Source organism: Synchiropus splendidus, chromosome 16 (assembly GCF_027744825.2).
Source record: "Synchiropus splendidus isolate RoL2022-P1 chromosome 16, RoL_Sspl_1.0, whole genome shotgun sequence".
Lineage (NCBI taxonomy): Eukaryota > Metazoa > Chordata > Actinopteri > Syngnathiformes > Callionymidae > Synchiropus > Synchiropus splendidus.
In genome coordinates, this window is record NC_071349.1 from 5,526,133 (window position 1) to 5,551,446 (window position 25,314).

Consider the following 25,314-nt stretch of genomic DNA (forward strand, 5'->3'; position numbering starts at 1 on the left):
ACTGGTACAATGTGACTCATGTGAGCTGGAATGCTCTTTAACTCATTGAGAGATTTGTGTTGGAGGCATCATGAGCTGGTCACATGGGGCATTCACGGGGCACCATGCAAACTGTGTTTCAATGATTAGGATGAAATGTTTTCATCAATGAGGTTTTAGTTTGTTAGTTCTTAGTTTTAGAATTGACTATGGCATTTCAAGCTTCCACAAAAGACTCGAGTTTCATATAATTGTTTATGTTTGTAGTTGTATTCAGTGTTAAAATGATTGTGTGTTCAATGAGTTTTTCACCTTCAGAGATTAAAATGAATGGATGACAAACAGTGTTTTATTGATTTTTTTAAGAACAAGAGCTGATCAGAAAGATTGTCAAAACTAATGGGAGCAATGTAAAGCAGTCGACAAAAAAGCACAATCATTTACGTCGAAGTGGTCTATTAAGGACAGAAAATGTATACATTATAACATGCAAATCATTTTAAGTTGTCAAATCAGTGTATTTGTGAGCCTTCTAGAAAACTCCAAGCAACTGCAGAGCAACACAAATGGACAGAATGATGACTCCAAGGTATCCGATGTAGCCATAAACACCGTTCATCCTCTTGGCAGGATCTGAAATCAGACAAAAAAAAAACAACAACAGTTCACTAAGAACTAAGAAGGTGTTGTTACATGTTAATGTTGAGGGCCATTGCTTCAATTGATGGGAGGAGACTCCATTCTGAAGGTGTGTTAATACCTGAGCACTTATCAGCCAAGCCCTTCTTACTTATGACTTTTCACCCTTGATTCATGGGCTTGGCTTTGCATGCTATATGTAAATGATCAACTGTATTTTAGGCGTTAATCTTGAAACATACGCAACGCTGAAAGCTTAATTTACATTTTGATTCAACTGCCAAATGCTTGCCTCCTACCTTTTGAGTCACCATTTTCATGACAATTGACAGATTATCACTCATCAGTTAAACTGCTGAAACTGAATGCCGTAGACTTGAGCTCTGCAGATGTCAGGCTAGGACGTCTATGTGTGGATTACAAAATTAGACTTGAAAACAGTAGATTATATAAACTTTTATTATGGGGTTATAAAAAGCAGATAAAAATTTATGAATTTTACTTCTCATGATGTCAGGAAGTGGTCGTGTTGCGTGATTAAAAAAGGGAAAGTGACTTTTCAAGTTTAAATTTAGTCAGAAATACAGTTTTCCTTTCCTCAAGTAAAATCATGAACACATAAAAATAACTTAAAAACCAATGCAATTCCCGTCAACTTTATCTGAATTACAATTTCATAGATCAATATTTTAAAACTGAGTGTATGAACTACATTCAAGCCAGCCATACTACTGAGAACTAGCACAATGGTAAAATGGTGCGGATCCAAGATTATACAACATTTTCATGGCACATATGGCTTTTTCTGTTTCAAACCTCCACTGAAACAAACAGGTTTATTATTAAATACAACAGCAAATCTCACATATACTTTATGACCAGTGTGAGGCTTACCTCCAGTGTAATAGCCCCAGGCATAAGAAAACCGGCTTGTCACCCAAATAGCCCCCAGTACAGATGCTGACAGCTGTCAAATAGAGAAGACAAACTATTGTTTAATGCCAGTCAAACATTTGAACTATATCGGCAACAAAGCAAAAAAAAAAAGTACCCCTTTATCGGTTAATTTCAACAGACTGCAGGATTGCGATAGATAAATATGTAACTTGTAGATCAACAACACAATCTCTTGGCAGAGATACAGTTAACATCAGAATGGATCAACATGCCTCTTCCTTCAAAATCCTTGAAAAAGTAATTAACTGATAATAACCTCACTGATTCCCCGTAACATGAAGCAATGCACCTGAAAATACAACCACTGTCGTTCATACTTCCTACAGGAGACTAAAACACAGTGCACGATTGTATTTTGATTTCTGGACGGAGATCTCTGCACCAGAGTCGGGTGTTGGACACATTCCTTCTACACCTTTCACCTAGATCGTTATCAGTTTGCTGGAAATATGCTTAGTCACTATGACTGCTTATACAACGCGCGTACAAGATCCCCCATTGACCTGCTTGTAGGTGTCTGAATCACAATAACAAAGTCAAATGAAAACCATACCGGATAGACGAGAGCAGCAATAGTCTGGAACACCAGCCACTGAGGATACACTTCCAGGGTGTTCTGATGGGCTCTCTGGATGCAGTTGAACACTTGCTCTTTGTCACTATACATGGCGGGATACTGAAGAGAGAAGGCATGAGTAACAACTCATATGCATCTAAAGAACAACAACAAAACAACAAAAGACCAACTCATGAAAACATGTCCCAACCTTCACATCGTATTTCTTTCTAGCTCCTCCGACCTTCATTGCTAAATAACCAAGCATGATCCAGCTGTAAAGATATGTTAATATAACATATCCAAAGCTGGATGGAAGGACGGTGAGAATATCCATCTTCTAGGTCAGTAGGAATGGCGATGCTACTTCAAGCCAAGTTCTGCCGTCGAGTACACTAACAGTAGGAAGTCGCGCTCTTTCATAACAGCGAAGCGTAAGTATCGCGAGACCTGTGTCTTGTTGCGCAAAAGCTGTGTTATTATTATTATTATTATTATTATTATGAAAGGTGCTATTCAAAGCAAAAGTTATACACTACCTGGTATATTTGTCTAAGCGCATATGAGCGAACACAATACAACACAAGAAAGTAAAATTAAATATAAAACGTTTTACCCTCAGAGTTTGGAATAGCTGTTTACGATGATTACAGATCGAGTCGAGAAGGAAAATCATAAAAGTTGATGCCACTTCTCAAATAGTAAATGTACTTACGTATTGTAATTCTATGGTGAGGGCAAATATCCACATGGTGGGAAAACGAATTTGCTGTACAATCAGATGGCGTGACATCATCAGTGAGGAGTATACGAAATAAAAGCGAATGAAGGCTATGAAAGCAAAACGCTACTATAAAACAAATTATGCTACAGATTAAAACACAATTCAGTCGTGTAAAAGCGTTAAGAGAGGTAGACTGTTTACGTGGTTAGTTGCTAACGGGCGTCAATCATAGGCCGCCAGAGGGCGATACAAAGACAATTTGAATTGAAATCTACCACGAAGAAGAAGAAGCTAAAATTTTCCACGACGCCATTAACGTTCAAAGTTCGTTGCGCAGCGACAGTGTGGTCAGTCGTCACACACACGAGACCAGCCACCCCGAACAGACAGAACACGTTGGTATTCGCTCGTCCGTCATAGACTAGCTCTCTTTTCGTTTTCGTTTCTCTTTTCAACAATACATTTTTGAACTCGTCGACGAAATCATCTACTATTTCTTTGCATATCGTCGAGTGCCTGTCTTCAAGTGACTTGGTGAGTTTCATGACGTCAGCATGTTTTTCCTCGGGTTGTTTTTCCTTTAAAAGAGTAGTCGAATGTACCCAATTAAATACGTTTTCTCTTTGTTCCATTTAATCTCAAGAGCTTCACAATTAGACTCAGGTAGTTGCGATATTTGAATACGAGGTAGCCGTACACCAAAATCTTCGTTGAATCGATTTCTTGTTTCATTATTGTGTTGTTTAAGCTATGCTTTAGTTACAGTGGTTATTTAATAGTTACATCGTGAGATCCAGTCTTTTTACGACCTTGCCTGCTAGCACTAGCCTGTGTTAGCCTGGAAATTTCCAGTACAAACCAGTTGTTCTTGTTACGCAACGTTAGTTTCGCCACAGAGGGCGCTATTAAGTTAGACTGTGTTACACAACTGGATTTGCGCTCACATTACATCAACTACGGTCTGAGAAACAGATGATATGCATCGTTTTTTTTTAACTTGCGCAACAGTTTATGCCTTCCATTTGGTTGTTGTATTGTGTGTTCTGTGATCGTTGTTTACACTTCCCGCATGGCGTCAAGAACAATGTAAAACTGTGTCCTAGATTCGTTAGTAGTCGACTTAAAACGGATGAATGCAGATTAACAACAAGCATGTTTGTTTAAATCTGATTTGTTTTGTTGATTTTGTTCTTTCCAGATATCCACCATCGGAAGAAAATGGCCAAAGAAGGAGTCTCACACTCTGCCATGGCCCGTGCTCGCAAGAATGATGGCATCAGCGTGATCTTTGACCAGAGGAGTCCTGCCTCCTCTCACTCTGAATCCAGATCCAGAAGCAGAAGTTGGTCATCAGGCGCTGTAAGCAGCAGAGGGCGTCGTAGTAGCAGGAGAAATTACAGATCACCTTCCTCATCCACCTCTAGCAGCAGATCCTCTTCCCGCTCCAGGTCCCGTTCACACAACAGGTCACGCTCACACCCCCGTTGCCACAGAGCTTCCTCTCGCTGTGGTTGTCGCCGCCATCGTGGGTATAGGTACGAACACAGACGTTCCCCAACCCGCCGGTACAGAGACCATTCTTCCAGCTGTTCTCCATCAGTGGAGAGATATTCTCATCACAGAAGCTCCACATCTCGCCCCAAATACTCGTCGCACAGAAGGTATCGTGACACCCGGGTTGAGAGGACCCACAGGAGTCGCTCAAGATCCATGTCAGCTGGACGCTCAGTCAGTCTCAGCGTGGAGAGTGAGTTGATAAAAGCCACTTCAGATTGCTGGTTCTTAGATTATCTCTAATTTGTTCTTTTCATGCTGCTATTCCAGATAAGAGAGATCTTCTCCTTGCTGCAAAAGCCAATGCTAAGAAATTGCTTGGAGTTGAAAAGCTCCCACTTCCAGAAAGCGTGAAGCCAATTCTGCCAGAACAGCCAGACCAATCTGATGAAGAGTCGTCCGTGTTTGAGAAGAGGGTGAGGCGTGACTCTGAAAAGTCTCTGTCACAGGTGAGCTTCAGGGAAACGTCTTGGCACTTGAACACCACAACCAGTATTTCACACTCTCCAAAATCACACTCAATTGACTTGTTTTTGCCACTGGAACTGTGCTAGCTAAGAGAACATTGGTTAAAGAACATCACATAGCGTTGGACACGTGAGCTAACTAATGTGTACCCTTACAGTCAACATTTGTATCAGCTTCAGACCACAGTTTTATTCACTGTTGTGTTGACCTTTGGCCTCCTGAGGGACTCCACATACTCTCTTCCTGTTATTCCTTTCTTCATAGATCACATGACAGTGGTCTCCCCTCCCTCACCGGCACCTGGGATTAAAAGGCTGTCATGTGACTTGGGTGACACCGTTGTGTTTGCGTGAAAGGTTGATTGTTGATCCTTTTAAATGCTTACCATGTGTAGTTTATCAAGTAGGTTTGAATTCATGGCCTCATCTCGCTGATTTCACTGCTAAGGATACGCAACCATTTCGCTAGAGTTTCAGTCATTGTTTTGCTCACTTGCAAACTGATGTAGGCTGCAGAATTGTGACATGACAAATGTATTTATGCTTGCAGTTGAAATGAATCGTTATTTAGCAGAGTCCTCCGCTCGCTGATGGAGCACAGGCGTGGGGCTGCTTTATAGTGACAATTCCTGTCAAGAGCTCTAAATCTGACGAAGAACTTCACTCCGTAAGCCAAAGATAAGTTGGTAACATGAGGCGTATGCTCGTGCTGGGAAACCTGGGTGACCCTTCCTGCTATCTCCAAAAAGAGACAAGTTTCATTTTTACTATTTTTTTGTCATGATTCAAGGTCAGTTTCCATTGAAGGGCTGCTATTGTGCATGAGAGCTGCAGTTTGTGAACGCTAACAAAAAAAAACCCATTCCAAACTGTGACAGCTCAATCTGCAACCAGATTTCTTCTCCTTTTTAATTTCACTTGTCATGTCTCAACAGAGTGGAGATGAACATGCGCCCAGTCCTGTAACATCATCCCCTCACAGAAAGACCATCTCATTCAGCATCAATGTAAGTGGACTTAACTGAGCTTCTTAAAGTTCATCATCTGTGTCAAGTGTAATAAATGGTCCTCTTTTCCCCCAGAATTCTTTTGCCAAGCCGACTGTACTGTCTCAGACCAGTGTCAAGGTTGCAGTCCCAGCAGACACCTATGACAGCAGCAAGCCCTACGGCCTCTGGGTACCCGTCCAATCCTCCCGCAAACACAAACACGCCAAGTCACACTAGTGTGACAGATGGACATTGATACTGCGAATACTTGTACATATTTCATGATGGGTGTTTTCTTCCAGATTGTAGCGTTGTATTGGAAAAGGTGAAGAACGTTCAGGTGGGCTTTCTTCTTCATACCTTTGTTGTACAGTGTAATTTTCAATAAAATATTTATTTGAAAAATGCGTGGATTCCTTCAGTTCAGTTGCAATTGTATTTTTTTTCCCACCAGAGTTATGCACAGGCTTTGATCTCCTTGCATACAACTACTTGCTCTTTGGTCACCAAGATTAGATAAAACTTGGACATTTGTTACACTTAAATCAGGGCTAAAGTTCAGAGATGGAAGTGGTGAAAAACGTCCAAAATGGAGGGCAGAAAATTTAACACTCATACAGTGGACACCTAGTGGAGACTACAGGTTGTGCACTGAATGCTAAAATGAAAATGACAGGCTTGTGAAAGACTGGCTGTGTACGGTTGTGATAGAAAATGGATTCATCAAATAGTCGAAAGTTATAAGGCTATTGTGTGCCAATCAACATGTTTATTTTATTTACCTTATTCGGGAGCGTTTAACAAAAATTCAAGTGTACTTGAATTGAGAAAGTACAACTATATCAAAAGGAACTAACGGCCGACTGGTCACACTGGAAGTCTCGCCCTCACCACACGGGGTCATAGTTGCAACATGAAAAATTGAATGTAGAGCCTGACAATTCCAAGCATCGCAGTTAAGATGAAGAGGGCATGTGGTCATAAAGCTGGAACTTAACACTCTTTAAGATCTGGTCTCTTCAACCGGGACAGTCAACAAATCATCCATCCATCCCTGTGCCATGGCAGAAACAGACAACGCTGAACAGAAAAAACAACCTGTGTTTAATCGGCTAAATATCAGAAATGTCTTTGAGGGCATACCACAAACAAGATGCTTAGCGAGTACAGCTAATGTGGATGTAACTCAAATGGTATTAGGCTTCATGCTTCACACAGCAACGTCGAGTGAGTTGAGCCCAGCCGGGCCCCTTTCATCTGCAGTCACATGCCTGACCACTCATGCCACTACTTGGGGCAAGTTTTGGAAATGGAAACATGGGTTATCATGACTAAATCCAATTGCGGCTGCTTATCAGACAACAGCACCAGAAGAGTCTGGAGCTGCCATCCTCTGACGAACACAGCCCCGGGGTGAGCGTGCTCGCTGAACACTCTTCTCACGCTTCCACCATTCATCATGAGAACACACACACACATGATCTTGGAAATGACCGTTTATTTAAAAAGAAGGGACAAAAACTGAATGAACTTTGAATCAAACATCAAAGATAATGACTCATATAGACTTCACTATAGCAACAATGAGATTTTAAAAGTCACCTTAATGACTGGCAGGAGTTCGAATTCAGGCTCTGCCCTGCGCAGTACTGACGCCACAAACTAAAACCTCAGGCCCTCAGACGGCCGTGCCTCTCTCCAAATTCTGCTTAATCTCCGCTGTATATTTGCCATAGAAGCGCTCCGCTTTTTTGTTGAACTTGGCATTCCTCTCATTGATGTAGTCGATGTCTGCGTCGTCATTGTAGGCCCTGCGTCGGCTGTACTTGGCACGCTTCTCGATCCTGGCGAACACAAGGACCGTAGGCATGAAGGGAAAAGCGTGAAGCACCAGTGCAATAACCAGTTGGCTGCAATCATTTCACGACTACGTTTCAGGTTGTTATGCTAAAGCTGCTTCTACACTGTTTGAGGGTCCCACTCGCTCCTGCTCACTAGCGCCAACCCTGTCTCTTGTTTTATCCACACCAGGTCAGTTGTACTTCAGCTGAATTCAATATGATGAACCTGTACTCCCTCTATTAAATCAGTCATGTTTTAATGGATTTTTCATCTCTTAGGTTTGACTGCATCTTTAAATTTAGCAGCTATGTAGTTCTCCGACGTGGACATCAAAACGTCTATTTGTCCCTGTCATAAATGAGAGTGCCACTATGATCCTGCGAGACTAGGGAAAACGTTATGAGAAAACAGCTTTCATAGCCTTCATGAAACCACTAAAAAAACTGGGTCACTTGATATGAGCGTGAACCAAACAACACAGGGCTTTTCAGATCCAGGTCTGCAGCCCAATTTATGCCTGAAATAAAGTGAACTCACAATGAATATTCTCTCCTTAACTGACCTAACGACATTTGACTGCACACTGACTCATACATAACAATGACATACTAACACCTTACTAACTATGGGACATTGACCACCAACAGGTGCATTCATGGAAGATGATCTTCAGATAAATGATCAAGGGGAGGCCCCACGTTCGACTTACTGTCTCTCGACATCCTCCACCATGCGGTCAATGCCTTCTTTTGTGGGGACGTGGGTGCCATGGACCAGACTGTTGGTGGTGGGGTAGAAATCTTCACCGCTGTGGAGCACCGGCAGAGGCATTAGCAACACATAACAACATTTGGACACCCTCTGACTGTCTTTCTGTCACTACAGCGATAACAGGAAGCTGCTGCAGCTCGGGGCGGTGCATTCACTACGGTCCAGCATGTAGCAGCATTTAACACTTAGATCATGTGGGCTGAACCCTTCTTGGATCTCGCATACATTGATGCCATCTGAGACTTTATGATCTTTCAATAGTTGAGAGTGCAGATCTGTCAATGGCACCCCAGGCTATGAGAGGGGTCCACTGACATAAAGAAACTGCTTTGTGAACATGTGATGCGGTGAATGCCAAGATGACTGCGCCAGACAAATTTATATCATTAACTGGAGGTTTCACAGACATGGCTTCATCAGTGGAACGCACAAATTTCAAGAATTTAATTTTGTTTGGACTGTAAAGTCTGGATGACACAGCTGAAGCAGGAAGAATTATGGCGCCCCTTTTCAAACAGCAGTTATCACGTTCCACTAGAGCGCTGATCTGTCACGATCACTGTGGTATTGTGGACATGTGTGCGCACACATGGACAGGTATTTGGTGGCAAACACTCAAAGCTGCCGTTGTGTCACGGTAGGAGCTGCCACACATCCTGCCCCAAAGATCTCTCCGGCAGCCAGTTTTGTTGCATCACACCGACGAGCATACTCACTCAGAATGCCTTGATCTAAAGACAAATCGAGGTATTTCCCAGCCACACATTAATATAATGGATATACGTTCACCACAGGGGCATTTCAGAACTCTGTGACATTTCCATTTGAGTAAATGTCCATCTGATGAACACTTTCACAAAGAGTTATGTGCCAACACTATTGGCACCAGTGTCTTTGAGAAATGTTATTAGTTAAAAGTAGAGATACATCTATAACAGGTTTTATGATTTAATTACATTTTAATATTTGACCCCAGAATGATCCAATTGAAGTTGAATCCAAATCAGTATAAACACCACGGAGGAAGTGTGCCAGTGATGAATGACCTCCCTGCTGCATGATGTTTTTCTGCTTCTTTCATGACTTTTCGTAATAGATATGGTACAAGTATTAGAAAAAGGTGGAACATCAAAGCTACATGAGAGTGGTAAAGTTGGTTTTCACAAGGATGACATTGCACCATAAACTCTGTGGTCCAACAGAAAATATGATATATGAATGATAAAACATGATACTTACGACTCCTCACGTTGTTTCTCGTAGCGCTCCATGTCTGGCCTAATCTGCTTCGTGAGCCTCTGGTACTGTCTGAACTGAGCCTCAGCGTAACCTGGAATTCAGGGATGAGTTTTTTATCAACTCTAGAAGACGGCATCATTTTCCCCGTAAGTCAACAACCTTGGACGACACAGACTTTTCTAATGTACTGATATGTACAACACCAACCTGCAAAGCCAGTGTCAGGATTCTTCTTTTTCTTCTTTCTCTCCCACCGCTCTGCATCATCAGCTGTGATGTCCAAGAGTTTGACTCTGTTATAATCTTCTCCTCTTGCGGCACATTCCTGCAAAAAATAAGGATCACGTTCTGAAGATGGCAATTTGTAGCTTCTTCATGCGACTAAAGTTGGATCTGTCAGAGTTTCCCCACTGTGGGAGAAAGAAAGATCTAGTGTAGTCATGCAACAACACTTTGTAAGGACATAGAACGATTTGGGTTGGTTGTGAATTTATCCGGCAGGTTTGACTCTCATTTGTGATCAGTCCAACTAGTGGTGGCCAAATGACACATACCTTCCTCTTTTGATCTTCTGACAGCTCCCACTCCAGTCGGGCCTTCTTTGCCTCCCAGTTGGTGGGAAGTTTTAGCTTCTTGTCCTCCTCAACAACCTCCTGATGATTGAGTTTACGGGCTTCATTCTGAAGAAAGGCGACAAAAATGAAACACATCAGTACAGAAAAAGTACTACACTACACATGGTACATCTCATTACACCTGCAGAGTGGGCATGACAGCTGAGAGCAGAGCGTCCCATCATCTTTTACAAAACGTTAGAGGAAGAACCTTAGCTTTATAAAATCAACACATTTTTACACCTAGTATTCAATAGGAAATGTCTATATGAATACTGACTGTATAAATATTAGGGATGCTCCGATTTAGAGAGAGCCCTAGCCTGTTTACATGTTTTGGGGGACTCAAATATTAGCCACTATTCCCTAAAGCCAGACCACCAGAGAAATCTTTTCATGATGAAGGTTAAATATAACTGTTAAATAACCATTTATATTTTACATATTGTTTCATTGTAGTTCAATGTTCAATAAAGTTTGTAAGTTCAAGGACAGCAAAATTATAAATCGATGAATAATAGTGATTATGACATCGATCAAAAACAATTGTGATTGGCAATTTTGCTATAATAGTCCAGCACTACAAACGCACACATTATATTGAAGTCGCTGTTGCAGAATAAACTTTTTACTCGAACAGCCAGGCTATATAACAGCCAGACTAGATAAAGCACAGCACTGTTGTTGCTTAATGTGAAAAGCGAAACGTGCAACATCACAAGATTTTAACAAGCCAGCGTGCAAATATAGAGCCTGAAATAGTTACTACTTTACACAACCAGATGGATGTCACCTGTAACTATAATATGAGCGACACTTGTAGGCGTGTTTCTATTCAAGTTTTGGAGCAAAGAGAGATTCACAAGTTTCAAAATACTCTGAAACTGAGAACAGAGCCACGATTTTGCTGTAGTAATCATAATCGAAGTATGATCATAACTAGGGATTTTTGCTGCCGATCACCGTTACCAATCACATGGATTGACAATGAATTTGTAATCAATGTGATGGGACCTTCAGCGTACATGGTGTGAAAAAAAATGAACCATTAAATCATTTTAATTCAGACATGTTTTCATACACCTCTTCAAGGAGGCAAAAAAATAGACAAACCTTGCAGAATGCAGCAACTATTTCGTTAAAAAAACAACTGAAAAAAACAATAAATTCAATGTGAGACGTCGCAGTATGGTGAATCTTCTGAGACTTTGCTATGTCTGTAAAAAATCCACATACTGGCTGCTTGTAGTGAGAGTCAGAGACAGACAGCATTGCATTTATGAAAGTTTCCACTGCAGACGTTTTCAAAAGTTTCAGATTAAGGTGGCTGACAAACAACCCCAAAGCAGCGACAAATCCAGCCGTTTCGATCAGAATTTTGTTAACTCACAAATAACAAGAACAATAACAACAAAAAAGGTTGATCTGTGAAGGGCTATGCAGTGGCATTTTTAGCCCATTAATTTAAAACTCATGAACGTCAGCCTCATTGATGAGAAAGACACATTTGTTGTGCTTTTCTGTACTTATCTCACTCATCAATTTGTTGCACGTATCTCACAACTGCAGAATTGCCAGAGAATGCCCATGTCATCTCCCACCTTTGGTCAGATAAAGTCATTGAGTGTCTCTCGTTCTACCTCTTTGTCACACATTTTTTTCCACATTTCCCCAATTACAGCCACAATTGCCAAAATAATCTTTTACACTCTGGTCTCCACATTGCCTTTGTGTCATGGCAGGCACAATAACCATTGAAGGCAATTACCAATTGACAAACTACCAGTACAGCCAACTCAAAAAAAAAGTTTTACTCCATCTCTGTTGCTTTGGTTGAGGTTTAGCAGATGTGGTTTGGCCACTTCTGCCGGTCCTTTTTGCTATTATTTGAACAGCCTTTTTAAGATGACTAATAGCACTGATAGGATAAAACATTTAAACAACCGTGTCTTTCCTTCTGCCACCACAAGCACCAAACACTACTATAATACTATTCGTATTGACCAACGTGGTGTTGTTGTTCGTATACTTCATTAAAGCTGGAGGCTCACCCGTTTAAAATGCAACTCGCGAAACTTTCGGAGCCGCTCTTCTCTTTTGCTGGACGTGGGTGCTTCTGCCGATTCCCCAACGCTCGATACCTTGTCATCCTGAAATACACAAATAACGCAAGCAATATAGATACGTCAATAAAAACTACGTAAGTATTTATTCGACCGTTTGTGAGGAAAAGAAGAGCTACCGTATGAAGCGACGTAGCATTAGCTTAGCAAAACATCGTACATTGCTAACGGTTATACACAATCTATCTCCACTAATGTCACACTCAATGCAGAGTAAAATATGGAACAGAAAACAAATGTAAGAGACATAAAATAAAAAAAAAAAGGTTGAAAGCAGCGCAACAAAAGGAAGAGAAATCACAAACCTCGCTGGTAGACGCCATTGCTGCTATAAACAGAGAACGTCATCGGAACGGAACCTATACCGGATATGACGTTAGTCTATAGTTTGAAATACCAACACCAAATAATATGAGAATAATACTAACGGACATAGTCAGTATAATTTCGTGTCTCTTCAAAGTCTAAAACAATTATTTCAATTTTTTTCTTTTTTGAAGCAAAATAAAAAGTAGGTATTTTCATCAGCCTTTGTCTATTTTTAGCTTCTTCAAGGGTCCAAAAAAATAGAAAAACCTTGCAGAATGCTTCTCCCTTCAGGGGTCGCCACAGCGGATCATCTTCTTCCATCTCACCCTGTCCTCTGCTTCCTCATCTCTCAAAAGGTATTTTCATCAGTGTTATATTATATTTACTTGAATTATATTTACGTGAACGTTTGAAAAGGCAGGAAATGCCATAGCCTTTAACAACAGATATACATAAATCAAAACATCCATTAGTATTTGTTGTTGCAGTTCTGATTCTGCCCTCGATCGATTGAGTTGAATATTCCACTTTTCGAAATTGTTTCCGGTGTTAATATTGGTGATCACAGAGGTCTTTGTTGTTGCTTGTTTTCTTTGCTTTAAAAGCCTTTTCTCCCAAAGAGATTTAATCTGTTCATATCTCACCAACATTACCAAATCAGAGCCCCGAGGTACCACACTGGCAGATTTCTTTAAATACACTTTTTTACCCTTCTTAAAATTGGGAAACGAAAATGTGGGATCTTGTGGCCACAGACTGATCCTCAGGGTGGAGACAGAAAACAGAACACTCAGTATATTCTCTCAGAGCAGAGTGACTATTCAGGTTTTAATTTATCAGCCTGGTACAATTTTGAGAGTCATTTAAATTCAAGCGTGAAAACTGACAAATTTTGAATTTTCTCATTGAAGTCAGTTGTATTAAAAGATGATAATTTAAAATACATTTTGTATCTGCAGTTGCATCGTCTGTGAGTATGACAGATTTTGAAAATCTGACTCCCTTCCTAAAGTATTAGTTATGCATCTTGAGTTTTTACAAAGAAGCCTTTCTTCACAGTTTTGGTTAACTGCCTTTTGAAGTTCAAATGATCAAGTAGTGAGAAATAAGAGTCATGGAAACAGGCATAAACACAAGCAGCCATTATGAACATGGCTGGAGGTTGTACAGTAAGAGGCATGAAAGGTCGACCAAAAAGTCACGCGCACACTGAAATTTAGATTGTACATAGTAGATGTTAAACTAAACAGATTTTCTTTGGCAACTGAGAAATCTAACTGAGAAATCTAATATGATTCCATGAGACGATCAGGAGGCGTGAGTAAAGACTTTCAAGTGCCATTTGAACGTGTTTGACTGGAGGTGCTCCCTGTTTGATTGCATTACGCTAATACAGTTGTGATGGAGGATGTAATTAAATGGAGTTTATAGACGTAGATTAAAGCATCCTGCAGATCACAGGAACTGTTAATGGAGTGATGCATTTCACTGCAAACCAGATGGGAGAACATCACAACAGAGCAAAACATCATAATGGGCACAATTCTACTGTGGCGTGGAGGAGAGGAAACATCACGACGGATGATTCCAGTGGTCAGAGACAGACCAAACAGTTTAAAGTTGCAGTCTGTCGTTATTGGAGACATTTACCATGACACAAATGTTTGAGTATAAGAGACGAAGCGTTATGTTACTCATTGGCATAATTTGTGCTTGTCTCCATTAGGCGCTTTGTAGATGATAAAATCCAAGGGACACACTGAGAAAATGACTTACTTGGCTTGTGCCATGTGTCATGACAAGACCCTTTAAATCTCCATTAAGCATCCCTTATGATGCCACCGTCATGGAAACCACTCTTACAAAAGAACCAGACAGGCCTGCTGTGAGAAGGGTTGGACTAGGGGGCGCTATTACACAGCATCAATCTAAGGAGCTACCAACTACAGATGCAGGAAACACATAAAACCAGATCTTGTTGGTGCAGGAGAATTATAATAGGAGACGGTAATAAAAAAAAAAAAAAAAAATTAACGTGTATTAGCTTGAGCAAAGAGACGACAAAAGTGCTGAGATCTAGTCCTCAATAACACAAAGGACAAATTGATGCTGTCCAGGAGGTAAGATCAAACCACAGCTGATGCAGACAGAACTCAAAGCTGGCATGACTGGTAAATGTAGATTTTCATAACTCCTGTGATGGTCTGGCATGGAAACAGAGTTTCTCATTTCTGTGGTAATACATGAGTTACCATGACAGCAGCTTTCTACAGGAAAGAATTGAACTGATCTGGCATGTTTACTCCTGACAGTCCCTGTGAGGGTCTCGACAATCCTGTCACTGTCACTTAAGGGTGAGGGAACTCCAGTGCTGAGTGACATGGACCTCATGTGTTGAGACAGGCCACCCATAAATGCTGAACAGCCTCTGCTGCAGTATTAACTTTTCCACACAGGCAAATCAAGCCTGAAGTAGAGTAACATTATATGTGCAAATAAAATGGTCGTGAGGACCACCTTCATAAATACAGAACAGACTTCACGGTGCCTCATAACTGTCGCTCATTTATCACGCTGGACAGTTTGTCAAAGCCAGATGAATGAGATTCTGTACGTTTATTCTATATGTCTGGCATTCTTATCTCAGCAATACATTCTTTCTTAAGATATTGTGAATGTAGGGGCGTGGACTGGGCCTTGCACCACACAGCTGCTCCACATCTGGAACTTAATACAAACATCATGGCCAATAAAATCATTCCATTTCCTTAATTACTATTCCTGTCATTTCCGCACCAAATGAAAAGTTATTAATTCCTGGCCAATACAAACACTTCACTCTGCCAGCTCAAGTGTCGCCACCCAGACAACACGTCTCCGTCACCGGACACAAACCACAAGCTTCTGTGTTGTAGCATCTCTGCCTCTGTGTAGTGCCAAACAACATGACAAGAACACTGGCATTTATTTAAGGCAACAGAAGGCATATAAAAGCGCAGCCAATTCAACATAACTGCCATGGTTGGAGTTATATGAGCACATCTTCTAGATGTTGTTAACTAATTCATATGTGCACATCAGTTCATGACAACAGAGGGGAAATTGTGGGATTGAATCCCAGTTGCATGTTCAAGCCGATTTATGAGATGAAAAGATCATGCCAGACGAAAGTATAAACAAGGTTCACTTTGGCTTTTGAGAAAACACAGGCTCCTCAAACCTGTGTGATTGGTGGTTCAAGTGCAGTACTGAGAGCCGTAACGTTATTGATCAGTAATATGAAAACAGTTTCAGAAATTTCAGAACAAATTTATTGCCATGGTCAGTGGGGATGCCACCAACTAGGAAAGTGCTTTGGAATAAAGTGCTGTCAATAAAATAAATAAATAAATAAAATAAAATAACCTGTAAACAACAAAGGCTGATCATGAATTCAACAGTCTGACAGCCAAGGAGAAGGAGCTGTTCCTGTGACGGGAGGTTCTGGTCTGGATGGACCGTAGCCTCCTGCCAGAGGGAAGAGGAACAAACAGTCCATGACCAGGGTGAGAAGGGTCTGTTCTGATTTGACCTGCACGTTGCTGGGTCCTGGAGACATACAGGTCCTGAAGGATGGCCGTGTAGAACTCCACCACCAACTTTGTCGGCAGTCGTAGTTGCCGCAAGAAGAACATTCTCTGCTGGGCCTTCCTGATGAGGGACCTGATGGTTGGCTCCCATTTGAGGTCCTCAGTGATGGTGGTTCCTAGGAAGCAGAAGGAGTCCACAATGGTTTCATAATTTCTTTTCAGATGTCAGTGTACAACCAATAATATGAACATAAAAATCAAGAAAATAAGATCAGTGAAATCAGGAAGATGAAAGGTGTTAAAAGAATAGAATGAAATGCCACAGAAAGAAGATGCATTCCATGAGTTAAACACTATACAGATCATTTCAAATGGATTGGTTCTGATATGGAAAGAGCAAGTCATATGTCAACAAACACCACTCCTCTGCTGGAACCATGGATCATCGCACTATAACCAATAGGCAGTCAAAATTCATGCCATTAATTCCGCTGTAGCTCAAAGGCACAGATGAATGGAATGAACATAAAGTTGCTCAAAAGTCCCCCGAAAGGTCCGACACCAAATGCATCTTTGTTGCTGCACAAGCAGCGGAGTATGTGCGCCCTAATGAGCTTGTCTCCCCAATTCTCCTCCCCCCCCGCGGCCTCAGACACATATAGATGATGACGTGGACCAGTGCACACTGCACTGTCTGTTCCCACTCCAGAGGCAAAGTCAGGATGTCAATTTTGGCCAGCACGGACGTACACAAAAGATGTATGTTTGCACTCAAATACCACCAGCTTTCTTGTTGGAGCTTTTGCCCGACCACACACAATTAAAGTCCCAATTAAAGGCCATTATGGGTTTTCCACTGGCGGCGACCACAGTGAGAGCAGCTCTGTGGCCGAGAGCACACATGTCTACTGTGTTGTCATCGGAAGAAGTCATCCACTAACTTTATGATGATAATTACTGATGAAAACTAAAGCGCCACAACAACAGAATCTCAGAGGACGGTCATAAAAAAAGTTGGAGTGATTCCGGAAAGTGAGGCCGAGCGGGATTATCGGAGGGAAGAGATGTTCTCGATAAGGAGACCAGGATGCAACCGTGAAGAGCACCGCCACTTTTCATCTCCATACCACAAGAGGGCGGCATTTCTCTGGCAAAGTCACTTGAATCCGGATTTATTTTAAATAATATTAGCGACCTCAAAATGTTTTTTAGAGTCAGTTGTGGTCGAAAAACAAGCTTCTAAGTTCCGGTTGCCAAGGCCGTTTACTGGACTCTAGTTTCTCTGTTTGTCAAGTCAACTGAACGAAGAGAACCACTCGGTGAGCCCATTGACTTTTATGATGTTTTGAAATTCTGTGACACATAAGGTACGAAAATGTACAGCAAATCAGTTAAAAAATAGGTGGCGCTCGAGCATATATATATATATATATATTTTATTTTAATGACTGTATTCCCTTTAATCGCGTTTTTTACTGCAATATGTTTTTGCTGTGTTCATTTATTTATTATTTAGAAGTAAAAGATGAAAACTTCTCTTTTGCGCGCAGTATTTACACATTTATTCTCCAATTTGGGGAATTTTGCAACTGTATTACAATTTATTCAATTTATTTATTTACAGTACTTTTTTTTTTTACAGTACTGCATATATATTTTATTCATATATATATATATATATATATATATATATATATATATATATATATATATATATATATATATATATATATATATATATATATATATCAAATAATCAACATTTTTTCTAACTAATAAAAAGTTTTAAGAGCCAGAATGTCTTTATTTTTCAGCCAGGTATTTATGCGTCCTATCCTAACTCTTTCAGATGAAAGACTATCTTAAATTAAAAGGCCACATTTGATTCCACGCTTTTTCTTCCAAATTTAATTGTTTCACTATTTTCCACAACCACGATCACGGATGAGTCCGGTTCTCACCACACATAAAAGCTCTGTGTGCCTTATCTGCTGTGACGCATCTATTTACCATCACACCCACAAACAAGTTCACTGCAAGTGTCTTCCCTTGAGGATGGTTCACAAGAGTCATGTGTTTTCCGTGGCAGGGTTCCCATTCTCCCAGCTTAGTGCCAGAGTTAGACCGCCAAACAATGGTGTGTTGTCATGGGCCATGATAAGAGGTAGCGAAGTGAAGAGCCTGAGGATGTGCAGCTGTTCAGGCCACTGTCTGTCCCTGACTTGACTCACAAAACTGAAGCAGGGTGAAGTAACGTGGCACAGGGAATCGCAAATAATAAAATGATTGTGGGGATTTATGCATCCTTTTTCCCACCAGAGTCTGTGGTGAGAAATGACGGCCTAAAAGCTTGAAATGCTTTCATGTTGACTTCAGCCGAAGATAAAAAGTGTCAACAACAACACCACTGTCAAACACTGTGATTAATGAGCCCTTATATGTGGTGTGAAGCATTTATGGCTTAAAATTATCAATGTGAATCAAAGTAACTCAGAGGCAGAAGAGAGTAGTATTGACCTACTGTTTTATTTTTTAAAAGACTCTTTCAATAAAAGCTTCAAAATAAATGTTTATGACACATGGGTGTTTATGAAACACTTGTGTCCGCAGAATGATGAATCTTGTGACTGAAATCATGTTGTTGGATGATATCACACTATATGTGGTTCAGAATTATTAGTAAAGTACAATGTCCACACAGGAAAGTCGAAGTAGCTAAGTCTAGCACCATGAAAAAAGAAGAAGGACTAAGAGTATCAGCACCAATGGGTTGAGTATGTGGACGGCCCAGAGATAAAATTACTTGTACAGCGTGAATGAATGACGTTCCTATCTTCATCAGAGAACAATCTGGAATACTTCAGAAATATGTGGAATGCAAGATCAAAATTCACAGCAGTGACAATTGAAATATTAAGGAAATAGAGTTGGGGTGTTATTAACCTGATACATGTATAACCTTGTAGAAACCAGAGACTGCATCTGAACGTTAACAGAATGTGTTTAGCAGAGGCCATTAAAACCTCAGAGGGAACACTTCTTGCCAGACGTTGGCCTCTCAAAGAGCCAAGACACTCTACCTGCAGGTTAGCCTTTTACTCCCTGTAATGGACTTGGCTGTTTTCAGACTCTCAAAGCCCCTTGTGTGCTCTGTGATGAAGTTAGAGAGGCAGCGTGAGGGGCTACGCCAGCGCGTCTCCTGTAGCCCTAGAATGCAATTTTGGATCGTGTTGCAGCGGAAGCACAACTTGCACTGAGGCAATCTATTGAATTCAGCTCAGACATCACATAACATTGAAGCATGTTTATAAACACACATTCAGGTCGCTTCAGGAGCACCATTTTTCCAACTGCTGAGCTGCTTCAGAGTCCTCTGAGGGGAAGAAAATATGGGTCGTAAAATCAGTAGTAATATGAAATACATCAACACATTAGCAACAGAGAAGAAAAGGGATGTTAAAAAACCCCAAAAAGAAACATGGAATTTTAATCAGAAAAACTGATGAGTGAGAGTGGATAGAGCAACCCTTTGTTGATGAACTACATTCCAGTAGAGTGACCAGTTTAAGTTGATAGATTAGAAAACTGTGCACTCTAGCTTCAGGTTGCATTATCAGGCAGAGGTTATGAAGACAAGTGAGTCACAGTGTCAAGTTGTGCGACCTCTCATTGCCTAAAGGTATTAGAGATTGAGATAGAGACATTTTGCCAGTAACCAAAGAAAAAAACCCTCAAGAAACCACATTGATGCCAGTGTATCTTGCTAGTCTTTCAAGGTTTGACAAACACGACAGATGTTACTGGTCATACAGCTCATTATACTGTCTCCTGGCTGAAACCCTGAAAATGTCCTTTGCCACACATCTGAGCCTGGTGGAACTTCAGCTGCTGTGTTGCCTGTTTGCAATGGCAGAAGCGGGATATAATCCCATTTGTTATCCATGTGGTAACTTAAAACTCTAGTTTCCTATGGTGCTCATGGGTTGGCCACCCTTGCCCCCTGCTGTGGTGCTGCCCAGTTTAATTCCATTTGCACTCCAGAGCACATCACTGACTCAGCCCACACATAACTGTTTAACTTACACCTGACAATCTGTACTTTTGTTTCCCCCTTTCATTTTCCTCCATGGCTGAGCAACTCTTGGACAGTTTCTCTGATGTGACGCCATCTCTGTTACAGCCCCACCAGCAACGCTGCCAAGCCATAGACGATGATGTCACATCCACCCATGGTCACGGTGGTTTAGGTTTGGCCACCGGCGCATGCGACAATTTGTGTCTTAGTCGTAAGCGCGGAGCTTCCAACCTGGCAACAATCCACAATATCTACACCCAGGAAGGTTTAATTCACTTGACAGCAGGAGCGTTACAATTGTTGTCACCACCATAACTTTTTTCCCCATCATACACTACTACAACTTCTCTCTTGTCATTTGGCTTTCAGCCTTGCAGTGTTGAAGAGAAGCAGGGAGGGCAAGGCGTTGTCCCAGTAAAACCAGATGTATGTTTGGCTGCTGGAGAGGAAACACAGTTTGGGCAATTGGAGAATGTGGAATTGTAGAAAAGGCACATGCCCACTGTGCCTGGCCCACTCCTGCAATGTGTTTAGAGCAGAGCCTTTCTTCTCGTGCCAGGTGGGAATAGGATAAAAGAGGAAAGGGGAGGGACAAGGGCTGGTGATCAAAGACTTGAGGGGATTAGAGCATATGAGCAGCATGATTGGGTTTTTAATTTACAAGCACCAATCAAATGTTTCACTTCCGATTCATTTATGAATAACAAGACTCAGAGAGGGGGATTCACTTGGTGTTTGAAGGGTTAAACTTGAGGGCTCACAATACATGGCTGCAAGTGTAAATACTCCGATTTTTTGCAATCATTTTATCAGAGAGATCAGGAGATCGTTGCAAGTTATTTAGAATTATTGGAGCCCTTTTAAAATTCCATCATCATTGTAGAGCAAAACCCATCTTCCTTTTGGGAGATCTATGTCAGTCCTGTAGTTGAGAAGCAATAAAATCCATGTGCTCACATGACCAATTCTTAAACAGATCTTCCTCCTAACATATGATTCCTCTCTTGCTTGGAAGTACATACCTCAACACCAAATCGGAGTTCAAGACACAATGTAGATCTGAAGTGTGTACAGTCATGACCAGTTCTTACTAAACACCATGTTAGGAATGCAGCACTTACTTTCTCCACCAGTCAGCTCTGTATTCTGCATATGCTACCCGAGGCTGGAAATTCACAGATATCACTGGAGGTCACTTACAATGCATCCTGCCCTTAGCGTTCTGGCTTCAGATGGACTTAAATACAGACTCTAGTACTTCATTTTGAGGTGGGACAGTGACAGTTGTTAACCATTGGGTACAACAACAGCATGTTTGGGGGAAGACCAAGGACATTGAATCTTGCAAATGGAACCACTTTTATAACCTTAACCTAACCATCCCTGAGAAGTCAGTGTTATATGATAAGGCACATTTTATTTTCTACTAAACTACACCATGCATTCCTATATTACTAGCATGCACAGTCATTCAGTATTAGTAACTTGCTTCTTCTTTGGACATTTTCCATGAGGGGTTGCCACAGCTATCCTCCGCCCACTCGCCTATTTTCATCCTCCTCCTGTCACAACTTCATGACCTCATTCATCTACCTCCAGCTTTGTTGTTTCACCACTCTTTCCTCTCCACGTGTCCAAAGCATCTACTAACTAACTTCGTCTCCCAAATATCTCGACATGTCTGTCTAATAAATTCATTCCTGAGCCTATTCTTTGTAGTCACTCCCAATGACAACTTCAGTTTCTCTGACTCTTCCAACTCTAACTCTTGAATGTCGTATAGTCATCAAGCAGCGGATTTAGAGATAGGATTTTTTTTTTAGTGTTTGCTTTTACCAAGATATATTTAGGCTTTTTGGTGGGCATTGAACATTGCAGCATGTTTCTGTTTGCACTCATTATATATTGAAATATCTACATTGGTAAATATGCATACGCCCTGCCCATTGAAAATGTTCTGTTTAGCAGGATCTGGTCTGTCTTAAAAACTTCAAAATGAAGCACCATCATGATGAAGGGGTTACTGCATCATGGATAGGAGGACTTCAACACTTGAAACATATGCATGAGTCAGAAACAGTGGGCCAGAAGGATAGGCCCTTTAAAGTTAACAAAGCAACTAGGATTCAAATGCAGCTAACTGGTGTGAGGCAGTGTTTTTCAACCTTTTACCAGCCATGGCACACTTTGTTCAGTGAAAAAATCCGGAGGAACACCACCAACTGTACCTCGGCCAAAGCGCAATTGTGCTTACTTGAAAGTTGTGTAGAAAATCTCTTTTAATTTGTGAAAAATTGTAGCTACTGACACTCTGCAATTTTGGCATGCTATTACAGGAGGAATTTTTTGTTTAAGAAAAGGGGCAGTTTGCAGAAAGGTATGGGCAATATGACAAAGATACATCAGGCTTCACTTATGTGTTTTGATCTAATTGCTCATTGTTTCATGTCATGATATTGTCCTCCTCCATGTCCAGACAAAATGGATGAAACTGGATCATTTCCCATGGCACACCTGACAGATTACAAAACACTGAATTTAGGTGGAGTTTGATTTATGAGATTTTATTAGCAAAACTGATTTTTGTTTTTGTTTTGTGGATGAGACATCATTCACAGACCTGAAGACAATATTGGCACGTTGCTCGTCGGTCAGAGGTCAAACTCTACAATGCATTCACAGACTGGAACACACTGAGGAAGAAAATTGGTGTTTTACAGGGAGGTTCACTGCGTGACAGAAATGTCAGCGTCTGTCAGTGATCGAAACCAGACATTGTTTGGGGGATTTCTGACTTTACCTCGGAAATCTGACCGCGTTTGAAAGCCGACTGTATTTTGCGCAGGAATCTATAGGGTGAATACATAATCAATGTAATTTTTGTCTTACGTTGCCCTGCTGCTCTTATTCCCTCCGTGTCTGCTCACACTTGTTTCCAGTTGAGTGCAACTGCTGTGTTTGTTCAGCGAGGGCAAGTCGTCGTGGTTACTATAAAAACCAATCATTTCAATTTCCTTGTATCTTATTTCATTCGTTTACTTTAATCACAGTCTACAGGAGGCGCCAACGTTTCCCCATGAATGGAATTTGGCACAGAGGAGACTGAACTACTGTAATGACTGCTGAAGAGATCATCTGAAATGAGCAGAGCCTTTGATCTTTCACTTCTGTTAATTTGGTCAAGGATAAGGGCAGAGGCTTGTTAAGACTTCTCATTCAAAACTGCAAAGGTTCTGTCAGGAACCTCACTATCATTTACATATCATCATTTGTCAGAGGAAGAACAGTCCTCATGTATGCATGGGCACAGAGGATGAACAAAGATGGCTGACACAATGTGGTCTGCTTTAGCATCAGATTTGGTTGCTTTCATACACAGTTAATACAAACTTTACTCTTAAAATGAATCATAATTTATGATATTGAAACATGGCCTTAAGAAGGGAGCACATCTTAACTCTGGCCTGGGAATGTTTCATGATCCTGAAGTCAAAGGCTGATGTGGTTTGTGAAGCAGTGAAGTTTGGGAATCCATGCTGAAACTGCCTTTTCAAAAATATTCAAAAATGATCGCACCAGTGTCCAAAATGATTTGGAGATTGATTTGAACTTTACAAGAAGCTTACATTCATAATTATCTGTCTTAAACAAGGTGGTTCGAGGCTCCATGAGGTCTAACGGTCATGGATTCATAACACTGTGAGGCCAGCGAATGACTATGATGACTGGACTGCCTGGCACTGTGGCAGTCTCGGGCCACTGAAGAATTATGGTCTTCGTCTGCTCCATTAATTAACAGCCATTCAGACAGGAAACCAGAACCAGCACTCCAGCTCACTTTCATGTCTCATCCCATTTGCCTGCAGAAACCTCATTTTTCATTATTTACTGTATCACTTCCAGACAGATGATCATCAATATTGTGCAGGAGTGGGAGGCTGCTGGGGTTGATTTTCCGAAGGTTTTGAAGTGCATTATGTTGAAATATTGCTTGTGCCGGCACGTCGCTGGTGAGACCTGCGGCGTGCTGTCACAGCGTGACATTAAAAAGGCGGCTTGTACAGACACACGTCCAGGCGTAACAATAATGAACCTCGGGGACTTTGAGGGCTGAGTGAAAGTGGACACAAGTGTTTTATGATCTGGCAGCGCCGCGGACAAAGCAAATAATCGCCAGACACAGAGGAGCAGGTAGTTTCACTTAACCTTTGCCCGCAGCTGAGCGCCATCTAAACTGGAAGCACATGGTGGCAGAGAACTTTAGATACCAGCCAAGACAGAGAGATGGATTATTCCTCGACAATTACAGCTACGTCACAGTGGTGAGGTGACGCAGTGTCTGTTGGTAAAGTAGTGATACAGAAGCAATAATGGTTATGATTATTAGAAAAGTTAGACATGCCTCTGGAACTATGCATACACTAAATATGCAGTGATGAAATGATCAGCCGTTGACTACGAAGTTGGTTCTGTTGAATAGAATGCTACGTAAGTGTAAAACCGAATACAAAATCCGCACAGTGTTGAACTGGAAATGTGCCTTGATCACAAGAGTCGTCCTAGACACAGCCATTCGGTGCAGGTAAATAAGCTCTTCAGCCCTAGCATCAGAGAAAACTTGCAGAACCGTCACAATGTTGTATACAAGTATGTAAGCCCGTTCGGCCCAAAAGATACAGCGCGGCAGAAGAAATGGCTGAAGCAACATGTGCAGGAACCTTTTGGCCTGAAAGTTCGCTTCAAGCTGGATCTGAAACTGACTGCAATACCCATGGTTTTTAAATGTAAACAAACAGCACAAGCAGCTGACAGAGACAGCGGTGTCAAAACTCAGAACCTAGAAAAGAGTGAGCATACATTATACAGTATATGTAGCACTATTGACCCTTCTTCAGAGAGTATAATAT

General features: G+C 41.2%; 3 protein-coding genes across 5 annotated transcripts; 1 reads left to right on the forward strand and 2 right to left on the reverse strand.

Moving 5' to 3' along the window:
- Nucleotides 1–326: 326 nt before the first annotated feature.
- Nucleotides 327–3,094, reverse strand: mgst3b (microsomal glutathione S-transferase 3b). Of its 2 annotated transcripts, none has more exons than XM_053845857.1 (4): nucleotides 2,847–3,094; nucleotides 2,129–2,251; nucleotides 1,513–1,585; nucleotides 327–612 (listed from the first exon to the last, which is right to left on the reverse strand). In XM_053845857.1, the coding sequence occupies exons 1-4, from the start codon at nucleotides 2,925–2,927 to the stop codon at nucleotides 512–514; spliced, it is 378 nt and encodes a 125-aa protein (XP_053701832.1). In that variant the 5' UTR covers nucleotides 2,928–3,094; the 3' UTR covers nucleotides 327–511. The 2 variants fall into 2 exon arrangements, with proteins under 2 accessions (XP_053701832.1, XP_053701830.1); XM_053845855.1 differs by lacking the exon at nucleotides 2,847–3,094 and adding an exon at nucleotides 2,343–2,545.
- Nucleotides 3,065–6,273, forward strand: rsrp1 (arginine/serine-rich protein 1). 2 transcript variants are annotated; one of them, XM_053845850.1, is made up of 6 exons: nucleotides 3,065–3,389; nucleotides 4,054–4,602; nucleotides 4,680–4,858; nucleotides 5,812–5,883; nucleotides 5,959–6,054; nucleotides 6,168–6,273. In XM_053845850.1, exons 2-6 carry the CDS (start codon nucleotides 4,074–4,076, stop codon nucleotides 6,192–6,194), a joined length of 903 nt encoding a protein of 300 aa, XP_053701825.1. In that variant the 5' UTR covers nucleotides 3,065–3,389; nucleotides 4,054–4,073; the 3' UTR covers nucleotides 6,195–6,273. The 2 variants fall into 2 exon arrangements, with proteins under 2 accessions (XP_053701825.1, XP_053701824.1); XM_053845849.1 differs by having other exon boundaries at nucleotides 3,074–3,389; nucleotides 5,959–6,260.
- Nucleotides 6,274–7,348: 1,075 nt separating this feature from the next.
- syf2 (SYF2 pre-mRNA-splicing factor) lies at nucleotides 7,349–12,824 on the reverse strand. The gene is made up of 7 exons (XM_053845281.1): nucleotides 12,760–12,824; nucleotides 12,383–12,481; nucleotides 10,272–10,397; nucleotides 9,925–10,042; nucleotides 9,718–9,808; nucleotides 8,417–8,515; nucleotides 7,349–7,709 (listed from the first exon to the last, which is right to left on the reverse strand). Exons 1-7 carry the CDS (start codon nucleotides 12,775–12,777, stop codon nucleotides 7,544–7,546), a joined length of 717 nt encoding a protein of 238 aa, XP_053701256.1. The 5' UTR covers nucleotides 12,778–12,824; the 3' UTR covers nucleotides 7,349–7,543.
- Nucleotides 12,825–25,314: the final 12,490 nt, after the last annotated feature.

Excerpts from the sequence above, each read along its gene's own strand:
- rsrp1 (XM_053845849.1), top strand. The coding sequence starts at position 4,074 with ATGGCCAAAGAAGGAGTCTCACACTCTGCCATGGCCCGTGCTCGCAAG. Across the intron at positions 4,603-4,679 it reads AGTCAGTCTCAGCGTGGAGA|ATAAGAGAGATCTTCTCCTT; the intron begins GTGAGTTGATAA and ends CTGCTATTCCAG. Across the intron at positions 4,859-5,811 it reads CTGAAAAGTCTCTGTCACAG|AGTGGAGATGAACATGCGCC; the intron begins GTGAGCTTCAGG and ends ATGTCTCAACAG.
- syf2 (XM_053845281.1), bottom strand. Across the intron at positions 10,398-12,382 it reads GCGAGTTGCATTTTAAACGG|AATGAAGCCCGTAAACTCAA; the intron begins GTGAGCCTCCAG and ends GCCTTTCTTCAG. Across the intron at positions 8,516-9,717 it reads GAGAAACAACGTGAGGAGTC|CGGTGAAGATTTCTACCCCA; the intron begins GTAAGTATCATG and ends GGTGCTCCACAG.
- mgst3b (XM_053845855.1), bottom strand. The coding sequence starts at position 2,468 with ATGGATATTCTCACCGTCCTTCCATCCAGCTTTGGATATGTTATATTA. Across the intron at positions 1,586-2,128 it reads TTGCTGCTCTCGTCTATCCG|CTGTCAGCATCTGTACTGGG; the intron begins GTATGGTTTTCA and ends TCTATTTGACAG. Across the intron at positions 613-1,512 it reads CTGGGGCTATTACACTGGAG|ATCCTGCCAAGAGGATGAAC; the intron begins GTAAGCCTCACA and ends GTCTGATTTCAG.